General features: G+C 31.8%; 2 protein-coding genes across 3 annotated transcripts; both read left to right on the top strand.

Moving 5' to 3' along the window:
• The first annotated feature begins 1,612 nt into the window (after nt 1–1,612).
• LOC123911550 (receptor-like protein kinase FERONIA) lies at nt 1,613–5,528 on the top strand. The gene is made up of 2 exons (XM_045962988.1): nt 1,613–1,848; nt 1,974–5,528. The coding sequence occupies exon 2, from the start codon at nt 2,568–2,570 to the stop codon at nt 5,037–5,039; it is 2,472 nt and encodes an 823-aa protein (XP_045818944.1). The 5' UTR covers nt 1,613–1,848; nt 1,974–2,567; the 3' UTR covers nt 5,040–5,528.
• A 574-nt stretch (nt 5,529–6,102) lies between these two features.
• Nucleotides 6,103–8,892, top strand: LOC123911549 (receptor-like protein kinase FERONIA). Of its 2 annotated transcripts, XM_045962987.1 has the most exons (2): nt 6,527–6,670; nt 6,709–8,747. In XM_045962987.1, the coding sequence occupies exons 1-2, from the start codon at nt 6,655–6,657 to the stop codon at nt 8,718–8,720; spliced, it is 2,028 nt and encodes a 675-aa protein (XP_045818943.1). In that variant the 5' UTR covers nt 6,527–6,654; the 3' UTR covers nt 8,721–8,747. The 2 variants fall into 2 exon arrangements, with proteins under 2 accessions (XP_045818942.1, XP_045818943.1); XM_045962986.1 differs by having other exon boundaries at nt 6,103–8,892.
• Nucleotides 8,893–13,148: the final 4,256 nt, after the last annotated feature.

Below are 13,148 nucleotides of genomic sequence, written 5' to 3'. Positions count from 1 at the left end.
TTTTTGGTAATATTGATGTGAATAATTATACTATTTTTTTCACTTAAGATATTAATGAATATACTGTTTATAGAGGTATATTTTTAAGTGGAAAAAAAAAAGCACTTTAAGTGGAAATATAAGATATTAGAAAACTTTTCCATCCACAAAACATGCATATATGTCATTGTTAATTTCATTTAAATAAACGTGTGTGACTATATTAAGCATATTTTGGTCCTTTTTTTTTTCGTAATACAATCAATATAAGAGATATTAGGAAAAAAAAAAAAAACTTTTTAAGTGGAAATATGAACAGAAGAATAAAACAACACTTTTTTCATGGATGTGTATACAAGGAAAAAAAAATGTGGATGGACAAGATTTGTCGGCGGTTTTACTATTATATCTCTTATATTCTAAGTTTATTCTGATAAGCTAACCCTAACTATAATCATTTTTCCTCTCTTTTTATTGCAGTTTTATATTAGAAAAAATTTAATTTGTCTACGGTGGGAATCAAACCCGCATCCTTTGTTTATAATAAAGTTTTTCAACCACTAGAGCATGTACTTAAATTGTGATTAAAGTTAAAAATCCTAATATGTTACCCTAGTATTAAATGCATTTATAATCTTCTCTTATCTCTTATTTCTTATATATTGTAAGCTTATTTCGATAAGCTAACCCTAAACCTAATCATTTTTCTTCTCTTTTTAATGCAGTTTTATATTAAAAAAAATTCATTTGTCTACAGTGGGAATCGAACCCGCATCCTTTGCTTACAATAAAATTTTTCAACCACTAGAGCATGTGCTTCAATTGTGATTAAAGTTAAAAATCATAATAGACAAAATTACACTTCAGGTCCTTTATCTTATTTTTTTGTGACACTTTGGTCCTTTATATATATTTTTTTGTAATACTATGGTCCTTTATTTTTTTTTTGTAACATTTTGGTCATTTATTATTTTTTATTTGTAACATTTAGCTCTTTATTTTTCATAAATAAATAAGATAAGGACCAAAATGTTACAAAAAAAAAAGGACTAAAGTGTTACAAATAAAAAAGATAAATGACTAGTGTTACAAATAAAAGATAAATGATCAATATGTTACAAAAATAAATAAAGAACCAAAGTGTTAGGGTTATATATATGCTGTTCATTTTGCAGCAACTGACAAGGGAGAAAAAATGTGAGGTTTTTTAGGATTCTTCATCCAACATCAATCTAGGATAAATGAGGTTTCTTTTGGGTATATTCTAGGGTTGGGGAAGTGTTTCTAACACCTTGTAATCACGTATCATTGAAATCTCTTGGTAATCTCTTGGTTACGGCAAGAGATTTGCGAAAAAGATAGATTTAGGAAAACTCTAAATCTTGTAACTCTTTGTGAGAATCTCATTGTAGTGGATTGGAGAGTCTCTCTCCCTTAGAGTAGGTTGGTTTTAACCGAGCTGGGTAAACAAATTTCGTGTCTCTTTATCTTTTTTGGTAGTTTTAGCTTTTGTGTTTAAATTGCTCATTCATTTTGATTTGATTGCTTCAATTCATTTGTCCCACACACTAAGTATTATTGGTGTGGTTTTCGGTTCGAATTTTATACATGTAGTTTGTTTGTTAGATGTCCTAGTAGAAAAATCTCGATTCTACTACTTTGACAAAAGTTGAACAAATATTCTATTTGTTTGACAAGTTCCATTATTACATGCATCTCCTTGCCGATGCTGTCGATGCTATTGAAAGTAAACAGCTAATCATCATTCCTTTGATGACTATTGTACTAAAAATTCCTAATCATGTGAGAAAGGGAGAAAAGGGAGAAAGTTCTTCTTGTGTAACATCTGATGTCTTCCCCTTCTCAAAGGTTGAGTTCATTTTTAGTCATACATGTAATGAAATTGTGAGTTATTTATGATTTTGATTTGTATAGTGCCTTTTGTTCTGTGTTCTATGCTTTAACAATTTTATATTTTCTGATGATCATTTCAGGTGCATGCTGAGGAGATGTGCAGACTCCTCTCACTCATGAAGGACAAGCTTTGTTCGACTTCATGGCACTAGATAAACTCCTCCCATGTATGAATGGATCTGGGTAGTGTTTTAATTGAAGGCCTATGCTTCATTTTTTTTTAATTCGTTTAGTCTTGTCCCTTCCCCCAAATTTTATGGCAGGATAATAGGTTAGGGAATAAGAACATGGAAAGGTTTTAACTCTTGGGAAATGCCAGTTTTTTGGTGACTATTTGTTTGGTCAAATCTGTTGGTGACTTTTTTTCTTTCTTTCTTTCCCCACTACTATCCGGCCCACAAGACCGCTTAATCTGATTCGGGGGTCAGTTCCAGCATCAAGTGGTTCGAGCCCTCTCCCGATCGCCGTTGCGGGGATCAAATCGTGATCCTCCCTACCAAGTCCAGCGCCAATCACCAGTGTACAAATCGTTGATATATTGGTTACTTTACATCATATATATGTTGATACAGCTGGATTTGGTTGGTACCAAAATAGTCAAATTGACAAATTATTAAAATAAATAAATATACAAACATGTGAGTAAACCAAACCTTACTCTGTTCAATCTCAACATGAAGGAAACTCAAATTATAGTGTCATCTAGATTTGTAACTATCTTTATTTTGTTCTTTTTCTTCATTAATTTAAACTCTTGTGATTCAGATTCCATAAACATTCCTTCAGACAAAATCCTCCTTAACTGTGGTTCATCTGGATCATCACCATTCAATGGTGTCAATTGGATAGGAGACATTGGAAAAACTTTCTTGTCTCCATCATATGAAACAACTTCATCAACAACACTCTTACTCTCAAACATAAACAAAGTAGCACCAAAAATCCCTTACTCAACAGCAAGAATAATTCCTCATTCTTCATTCACCTACTCTTTTCCTTTCTCTTCTTCTGGTCTTAAATTCATTCGTTTATATTTTCTCTCAACTTCATATTTACCAATAAACCCCTCAAACTCTAAGTCCTATTTTTCAGTCAAATCTGGTTCTTACACTCTTGTTAACAATTTCAATCCATTACTTGCTGCACAAGAAATCAACTCACCTTATATAACCAAAGATTTCTTTGTCAGCATCAAAGAAAAGATACTCAACATTACTTTCACTCCGTCTCCTCAAATTCCCAAAGCTTTTGCTTTTATAAATGGAATTGAAACATTCTCAGTACCCAATAATTTATTCTCTCATCATGCTTCAAATTCTAATGTTTCTGTTCCTTACCTTGGACAGAAAGAAAGGTTTTTTCTCAACAATGAATGTGCTTTTGAAAAGCTTTACATGGTTCGCACGGGGAATGAAGGTGACCCTGATGTTAAAAATGCATTTGGATCATGGCTAAATGATAGAAACTACATTTCTGGTTCACAATATGGAACTGTTCTTGTCTTGAGAGATGGTAGAGTTAATATGAACGAAAGTTTTCTCAATTCAAATGACTATACCTATTCAGCACCAGAAAATGTATATTGGTCTGCAAGAACAATGAGTAGTAGCAGTGGAGATTCAAACATGAGGTACAATTTAACATGGTCATTTTCGGTTGATTCTGGATTCAAGTATCTTGTTAGGCTTCATTTCTGTGAGATATCTATGTTTGTAACAGATATTAATCAGAGGGTTTTCAGTGTTTATATAAACAACCAAACAGCTGAGGAAAAATTGGATTTAGTTGCTTTGGCTGGTGAACCTTTAAGTCCTTTGTATAGAGACTATGTTGTAAAGGTTCCAATTGAGACTGAGAGAAGGAAAGTTTTCATGTTGATCTCACTTCATCCCAATTTAGAGTCAAAACCAAAGTATGCTGATGCTATATTGAATGGAGTTGAAATTAGTAAGTTAAGTGATAGTAATTATAATCTTGCTGCAAGATTTCAATTGAAGAATGAAGAACTTCACAAGAAGAAGAAATTTCCAGTTTTTATTGTTGTGGGGGTCAGTACTTTAGGTTCCATTTTGGGACTTTTCATAACATGTTTCATTCTTAGAAGAAAAGACTGGAGAAAATTAAAAATTGGAAGTTTTCAGTTATTTACAATGGATTCTACTGCAAGAAGTGAGGAAAAAGTTCATGTAAAGGTGATATCAGGTAATTGCTATCAATTCACTTTAGCAGAGATTATATCAGCAACAAGTAACTTCAATGAAGATCTTGTGATTGGGGAAGGAGGTTTTGGAAAGGTATACAAAGGAATCATAATGCTTGATGGAGTGACTAATGTGGCCATAAAGCGCGCTAAACCGAGTTCGCGTCAAGGATTTAAGGAATTTCAAAATGAGATCAATTTTCATTCATTTTCTCACATGAACTTAGTTTCATTGTTGGGCTACTGCCAAGAAAGCATTGAACTGATACTTGTGTATGAATACATGACTCAAGGTCCACTTTGTGATCATTTGACCAAGAAACAGAAGCAGCCACTTTCATGGAATCAAAGACTAGAGATTTGTATTGGTGCAGCTAGGGGAATCCATTACCTTCATACAGGCAGAAACAATCCGGTGATTCACCGCGACATCAAGTCGTCAAACATATTATTGGATCAGAATTTGGTACCAAAGATTGCAGATTTTGGGTTGTCTAGAATGGTTGAATCCATTTACCACACTCATGTTAGTACTGAGGTTAAAGGTACTTTTGGATATTTAGATCCTGAGTACTATAAGAGAAGAAAATTGAGTGAAAAAAGTGATGTTTATTCATTTGGGGTGGTTTTGTTTGAAGTGTTGAGTGGAAGAGGAGCAGTGAATCCTACGGCAGTGGAAGAGGAAAATGAGAAAGTTGGATTGGTAGAATGGGCTATGCATTGCTATCAATTAGGAACTATTGATAGATTGGTTGATTCTTGTTTAGAAGGAAATATAAGGTTGGAATGCTTAATGGACTTTGTGGAAATTGGTATCAAGTGTTTGGCTAACAAGAGTGCAGATAGGCCAACTATAGGAGAGGTGCTGAGTAGTTTGGAGAAAACTCTTTCCTTGCAGAAAAGTTTGGAGGGGCAGGAAATCAATGCAGTCAAGATGGATATGTAGCATCGACACTATAGTATAGATTGAATGTGTGATTGTTGTTCAACATTTGTCGGTATCCAACACTACGCCTGCACATGTGGTTACATTTTGTAGATTATTCTCTTTTTTGTTGGGTTACCATGAATCCATGATATAAGTAGGTACAAGGATTTCGCTGCTGTTAGCAATGATCAATCTCTGTCGAAGAACATGTGGGGCACACATAATACGTTATCCCCTTTCAACCAGAAATTTTCCATACATAGGAGTCAAAAATCAAATCCCGACAATTAGCTTAAAGAGCCAAGACCCTTACTACTTATTTATTATGCTTGATATAGTTTTCTAAGTTTACTATTTTTCCTTTCTCGATCGGAGTTGGGATCATTGTATAATTTTACACAACCTCATTGTATAATATAAGCCATTCATTTTAAATCATTTAAGTTGCAAAAAAAAATAAAAAAAAATCATCCTTATTAGTTTTTACTAGTACTAGTGATTACTTGTTTGAAATTTATGTCACAAACTCTCCTACTGACGTCCCTAATTTTTAATTTTTTTTTTTTTTTTTTTTTTTATATATAGTTTTAATTTGAAGCCAAAATCTGTATCTAAAACCAAATTGCCATCACTACAGCAAGAACATGATTTTTCTTTTGGCCAATACAGCAAAGTTATGTCACAGAGTTCAAAATTCCACATATTATGTCACAGACAGAGTTCAAAATTCCACATCCTAGTCCTTATAATATCATGACCAACAAGTGTGAGGGAAATTATACATTTTCCACGAAATTGTTTGGCTGTCTCTGTTATTGAAAATTCAACACGAAAATTATACATATTATTAGCTGGATTTTATTTTGATGCAATTAAAAAATCATATTATTAGCCAAGCATACAAAGTCTCTGTCATTTTCCACGAAATCATATTTCTTGCTACATGCTCTAAAGCTGGATAGCTGGATTTTATTTTATTTTATTCATATTATTAGCTGGATTTTATTTTGATGCAATTGAAAAAATATTTTTATATTTAATTTTTTATCTAGTACATTTGAGACACTTGTTAGCATTTTTTATTTTATTCTATTTATATTATTAGCCAAGCATACAAAGTTTTCCATTCTAAGAAACCATTAAGATACAACAATGTTACATAATCATATGAATGGTGTAACATGTTTTATCATGTACATTATTTTCTTAAACTTCTATTACATGTTACATCCACAATTATTAGTTGCTGCTGACAATACTACTAGTTATGTTCCATCAGAAAACATAGTTATTAATTGTGGTTCTAACACATCAGAACTTGTTCAATATGATGGTAGAATCTGGAATGGTGACATTGATTCACCATATTTACCTTCCAATGCAGACATCATCAAAAAGTCCTTAATTGCAACAGTACCTTCTACCAATCTTCAATCCATTCCTGAAGTTCCTTATATGACAGCTAGAATTTTTCAATCTCAATTCACTTATAGATTCAATGTAACTTCTGGTCCGAAATTCATACGCCTTCATTTCTACCCTGCTGATTATTTGAATTTCAACATCTCAAATGCTTTCTTATCAGTAACTGCTGGTAATTTCACACTTCTGCATAATTTCAGCGTTTCTCTCAATGCAGATTACTCTAACTTAGCATATTTAATGAAAGAATTCATTGTCCATGTAAATGGGAATAGTTTGGAACTTACTTTCGCACCATCGTTAAATGACTTCGATTCATATGCATTTGTGAATGGTATTGAAGTTGTTTCAATCCCACATGGTTTATACATCAGTGGCGATGATTCGCCTATTCCTTTAGTTGGCCACTATCCAAATGTTGTTTACATTTATAATAATTCAGCTATGGAAAATCTGTATAGATTGAATGTAGGAGGTGAGCAAATTCTACCAAAATATGATAGCGGTATGTTTCGAAATTGGTATATGGATGATGGTTACATATTTGGGGCTGATGCTGGTATTAAACCCTTTGATAAGAGCATGAAAGTTTTGTATCATGATCATGTTCCGGTTTATACCGCCCCGAGTGATGTGTACCGCACGTCACGTTCGATGAATCCATATGAGAAAGGACTTGTCAATTTAAATTACAATCAAACATGGTTTTTTTCAGTTGATTCTGGCTTCTCGTATCTTATTAGGCTTCATTTCTGCGAAATTTATTATGCTATAACAAGGATCAATGAGGTGGTTTTTTCAGTGTTTTTAAATAATCAGACAGCTGAAGAAGGGTTTGATCCAGTTGGAGAGAGTGGAGGACCTGGAGTTCCTATTTACAAAGACTTTGTTGTGATGGTTCCTAAAGACAGTGATGCAAAGCAAGATCTTTGGTTAGATCTTCACCCTTACAAGTATTCGAAACCCGAGTACTACAATGCTTACTTGAATGGTGTTGAGATCTTTAAACTTAGCAATGTTGATAAGAAGAATCTTGCAGGCCTTAACCCTTCCGAACCGAAGTTTGGATCATCTACAACGGCTACACCGCATGTTGTTGCAAAAGTTAAGAACTCAAAGAAACTCAAATTCATCCTCATTGGATGTGGACTTGGTGCATTGGTAATACTAATTATTTTGTGTTTACTTCTACTGAAATTGAATGTGATTAGGCCAAGAAAGTTTATGTCATGTTATGTCCTTTCACCTAATGAAATTGAAAAGGCAAAAAAGTCATCCTTATTTTGCTGTCAATTTTCATTAAAAGTGATAAAAGTAGCAACAAATGACTTCAATGAAGCTCTAATTATTGGAAGAGGTGGATTTGGAAGTGTCTACAAGGGTAGCTTTGATGGTGGTGCATCTTTTGTAGCTATAAAACGTGCTGATCCAATGTCTCAACAAGGAGTCGTAGAATATGAGACAGAGATTCATTTGCTCTCGCGCATACGCCATAACAATTTGGTGTCGCTTTTGGGCTATTGCAATGAAGATGATGAGATGATCCTTATCTATGACTTCATGGAAAATGGAACTCTTTATGACCATCTTCATTTGAAGCAAAGAGATCAACATCAGCCTCATTTGTCATGGATTCAAAGGCTTGACATTTGCATTGGAGTAGCAAGAGGTTTGCATTACTTACACACTGGTACAAAAAATAAGATCATTCACCGTGATATCAAGACGACAAACATACTCCTAGACCATAATTTAGTGGCTAAAATTTCAGATTTTGGTTTGTCAAAGGAAAGCTACACTTCATTAAACACCACCGTCGTAAAGGGTAGCACCGGTTACCTTGATCCAGAATACTATCAACGCCGCATGTTGACTAAGAAATCTGATTTATACTCACTTGGTGTGGTTTTGTTGGAAGTGCTAAGTGCAAGACAAGCTCTAAATCCATGTGAAGATGATGATGAACAATTAAACTTGGCTGAATGGGCTAAGTTATGCATTGAGAATGGAAATGTGAATGAAATAGTGGATCCAAACTTGGAAGGAAGCATTGTTAAGGAATGCTTTGAGTTATATTTAGATGTTGCTATGAAATGTTTGGCTGAAAGAGGAGTGGAGAGACCATCTACTGGTGATGTTCTGCAGAATCTTTTTTCTGCAATGAAACTTCAGAAAAATGGTGGTAATGTTCAAAATGGAAAATTTAGTAGGACTGAGTATTCAGATTTGACACCTGGGATTGAGTTCTCTGAAATCATGATGCCTGTTGGTAGGTGAATGTGATTTTTTTAAACTAAATCTATTATTTATATGTTTAGGAGTTTCTCTCTCTTGATCACTTTCATATGTGGCATCCTCTCATTTATCATAATCTATGTGGCAACTTGTGAGAGCATGTTTTCCTATGTGGCAACATTTGACAACTTCAATAGAAATTATGTAATGTATGTACTCATATAAGATTTTTTTTTTTTTTGTGTCATTCTCAATCAAAATTTAATGCTAATTCAAAAATAATCATTCAAAAGGAAACAATTGAATACATTTCAATTTTTTTAATGACAATGTCAATTTTTACTTTTTTTGTGTCCTTCTCAATCAAAATTTAATGCTAATTCAAAAATAATCATTCAAAAGGAAACAATTGAATACATTTCAATTTTTTTAATGACAATGTCAATTTTTACTTCTAATTTGATTATTTGATATTTTATTCATTATTATTATTATTACATTATTATTATAATATTATATTTTAGAAACAAAGTCATTTTGTCCCATAATTTGTCAATTAGATAATTGCTATTAAATGACATTTATAATTTCGATCTTCATTCTATTAATATAAATAGCTGTGATTTGCAACCGATTTCACACACTATTGCAATTCAAAATTATATTTTTTGCAATATTTTATCTCTATTCTTTTTTTGGGTGATTTCACTCTCATTTCCTTCAACTTTTTCGTTGTTTTATTTTCTTCTTTCAATGTTTTTTTTTCAAGTTTAATATTATATAGTATATTTTTGTATTTTGATGTTATCCTTTTTTGTGCCTACAAGGAGATAATCTTCTTTTCTTATTTTACAGCAGGTGTCCGTCTTTTTTGTGTTTACAAGGAGATAATCTTCAACTTTTTCGTTGTTCTATTTTCTTATTTTCGAAGATGTTATATGCATTTATATATATATATATATATATATATATATATATATATATATATATATATATATATATGGGGTTTTCTAACTTAGACCCTAGTTAGGTCTAAGTTAGCAAGGTGCACATTTTCAATTGGACCAAAATACCCATTCTTTTAATTTTTGAAAGAATAGAGCAACAGGGGCATTTCTGTAATTTTACATAAAAAAAAAATAACAAGACGCGCCCCACCTTCTTAAACAATTAATAGACGTGGATCCAGTGTCGCGCGCGTACGGAAGGACCATGGTTACAGACCGTTGATTTCCATCAGACAGCCAAGATGTGATCTCATTAAGACTGTCTGATCAATCAGACAGCCCAGATCATCCTGATCTATCAGATCATCCTGTCTGCGCCACACTAGATTATAAGCTGGAGAGAGAAAATTTTGCTTTTGAAAAAGGCAGCCACGTGTCAGCATATGAATGGGTCTGCGTGATTTTTTTCATTTTATACTTTAAACTCGATTATTTCGTCGTAAATTAATTTTTTATTTTTTATTTTTTATACCAAAATTCATAATTTTTTTTTCTCTACAAATAGAGACTTGGTTCGTTTGATTTGGACACCGAAAAAAAAACGCAATTTTTCACTACTTTAAACTCGATTATTTCGTCGTAAATTAATTTTTTATTTTTTATTTTTTATACCAAAATTCATAATATTTTTTTTCCTACAAATAGAGACTTGGTTCGTTTGATTTGGACACCGAAATCCTTCTGAAACCATTTATATGGTAGAATGGTTTCAGAGAGTTGTAATCTGAAACCATTTTGCTGGTAGAATGGTTTCAGTAAGTTGATTATTAGTTATTTGCTTCTGAAACCATTTACCTTGTAGAATGGTTGCACATAGTTGTATTCTGAAACCATTTTACTGGTAGAATGGTTTCAGTGAGTAATTTATTAATTGTGTTTGCTTCTGAAACCATTTATCTGGTACAATGGTTTCAGAGAGTTGTAATCTGAAACCATTTTGCTGGTAGAATGGTTTCACATAGTTGTAATCTGAGACTTGCTTCTGAAACCATTTAATTGGTAGAATGGTTGCACATAGTTGTATTCTGAAACCATTTTACTGGTAGAATGGTTTCAATGGGTAATTTATTAATTGTGTTTGCTTCTGAAACCATTTATCTGGTACAATGGTTTCAGAGAGTTGTAATCTGAAACCATTTTGCTGGTAGAATGGTTTCAGTAAGTTGATTATTAGTTATTTGCTTCTGAAACCATTTAGCTTGTAGAATGGTTGCACATAGTTGTATTCTGAAACCATTTTACTGGTAGAATGGTTTCAGTGAGTAATTTATTAATTGTGTTTGCTTCTGAAACCATTTATCTGGTAGAATGGTTTCAGAGAGTTGTAATCTGAAACCATTTTGCTGGTAAAATGGTTTCAGTAAGTTGATTATTAGTTATTTGCTTCTGAAACCATTTAGCTTGTAGAATGGTTTCAGAGATTTGTACTCCGAAACCATTTTTCTGGTAGAATGGTTTCAGTGAGTTGATGTAAGGTAGTGAAAAATGAGATTAAGGTAGTGAAAAATTGGGTTTTTTTTTCTGTGTCCAAATCAAACGAACCAAGTCTCTATTTGTAGAGAAAAAAAAATTATGAATTCTGGTATAAAAAATAAAAAATTAAAAATTAATTTACGACGAAATAATGAGATTAAGGTAGTGAAAAATGAGATTAAGGTAGTGAAAAATTGCGTTTTTTTTTCGGTGTCCAAATCAAACGAACCAAGTCTCTATTTGTAGAGGAAAAAAAATTATGAATTTTGGTATAAAAATTAAAAAATAAAAAATTAATTTACGACGAAATAATCGAGTTTAAAGTATTAAATGAAAAAAAATTAACGCAGCCAATCAGCTTCTGACACGTGGCCTGCCTTTTTAAAAAGGTTTCTCTCTCCGCGATTGGGCTTCACCCACTCGCGCCTGTCGGCGCGTGTGGTGCACGCGCTTTGGTTTTGGCAAATAACAGCGTGACACGTGTCCTGGGGGGGGAAAAAGAAGTGGGGGGCACGCGTAAAATTGCAGAAAATTACAGAAATGCCCCTGTTGCTCTATTCTTTCAAAAATTAAAAAAATGGGTATTTTTGTCCAACTCAAAAGGTGCACCTTGCTAACTTAGACCCAACTGGGTCTAAGTTAGCAGCCCCCTATATATATATATATATATATATATATATATATATATATATATATATATATATATATATATATATATATATATATGGGATTTGCTAATGCACACCCACTGATTTTTATGAAGGTGTGCATTAGCAACGTACACCTTAAGGTGTATTTAACTACTTTTTAGTTATCATTTGCTAACACACACCTTCTAAAAATTAAGTAGGTGTATTATAGCAAATGCCTATAGGAGTTGCTAAAGTACACCCACTTATTTTTTAGAAGGTGTGCATTAGCAACATGCACCTTAGGGTGTATTTAACTACTTTTTAGTTATAACTTGCTAACACACACCTTCTTAAAAATAAGCGGGTGTACGTTAGCATATATATAAGCTTTGTATTTAAATAATGTTTATGATTAATCATAATTATACTAATTTTGAGCTATAATTTTTTATTAGCAGGTCCATACGGAAGAACATATTGTTCGTTATTCAAATTAGGATTAGGTATTATCAACTGATGTTAGAGTTTTAAGTATTTATTTATATTTTTTTTATATTTTATTGTCATTTTTTTTAATCATGTTTACATATTAAAAAACACTTTGTTCATATTATTTTTTATTGGTGTAAATCATGCTTATAAATGTTTTTTTTTACTATTATTAATAAATGTTGTACTCTTTTTTTTACTCATTATTTTTTTGTTTGTCTAATTTTTCATGTGATATTAAATAAATATACTGATAAAATAATAGAAACTCCTCGAAGGACTATACTATAGAACGAATTGCTTATCAAAAAAAATTATATAGAACGAATTGGCCAAATGTGGAACTGAGAAATTGAAGACTTAATACGTTTCAAAACAAAATTGAAGGCTTAAGAATCTCTGAACAAAAATACTCACCTTAAAAGGAATATAAAAAAAAATAAAAATAGTAATTTAATTATTCACAAAAAAAGTTATTCTTAAACTTCATACTTATCGAATAGAGAAAATGGTGTGATTGTCTGAAATATAAAAGGAATGAATTAATTGACTTCATAGATTATTTTTCTATTTTATTTTATAATTTTATTAATTTTATTAATAAAAAAAAGTTACATAGTGATTTATACCAAACATAATATTACAATAGGGGGTATTGATAAAAAATTAATCTACATGGAGGTATTAAGCAAAAAATAACTTACACGGGGCGAGACATACATTTGTAGATTTTATTATATAAAAAATACGATAAATATCAATTGAAAGTAAGGAAAGTAACAATTATTTTATATATAAAAAAAGAAAGAATTAAAAGTAATAATATCATGTATTACTTTGTTTTTATTTTCCAAACATCACTGTAAGAT

This window comes from Trifolium pratense, linkage group LG2 (genome assembly GCF_020283565.1).
Source record: "Trifolium pratense cultivar HEN17-A07 linkage group LG2, ARS_RC_1.1, whole genome shotgun sequence".
Taxonomy (NCBI): domain Eukaryota; kingdom Viridiplantae; phylum Streptophyta; class Magnoliopsida; order Fabales; family Fabaceae; genus Trifolium; species Trifolium pratense.
The sequence above is the reverse complement of the archived record's forward strand: the minus strand, read 5'-3'. Positions and strand labels throughout refer to the sequence as shown.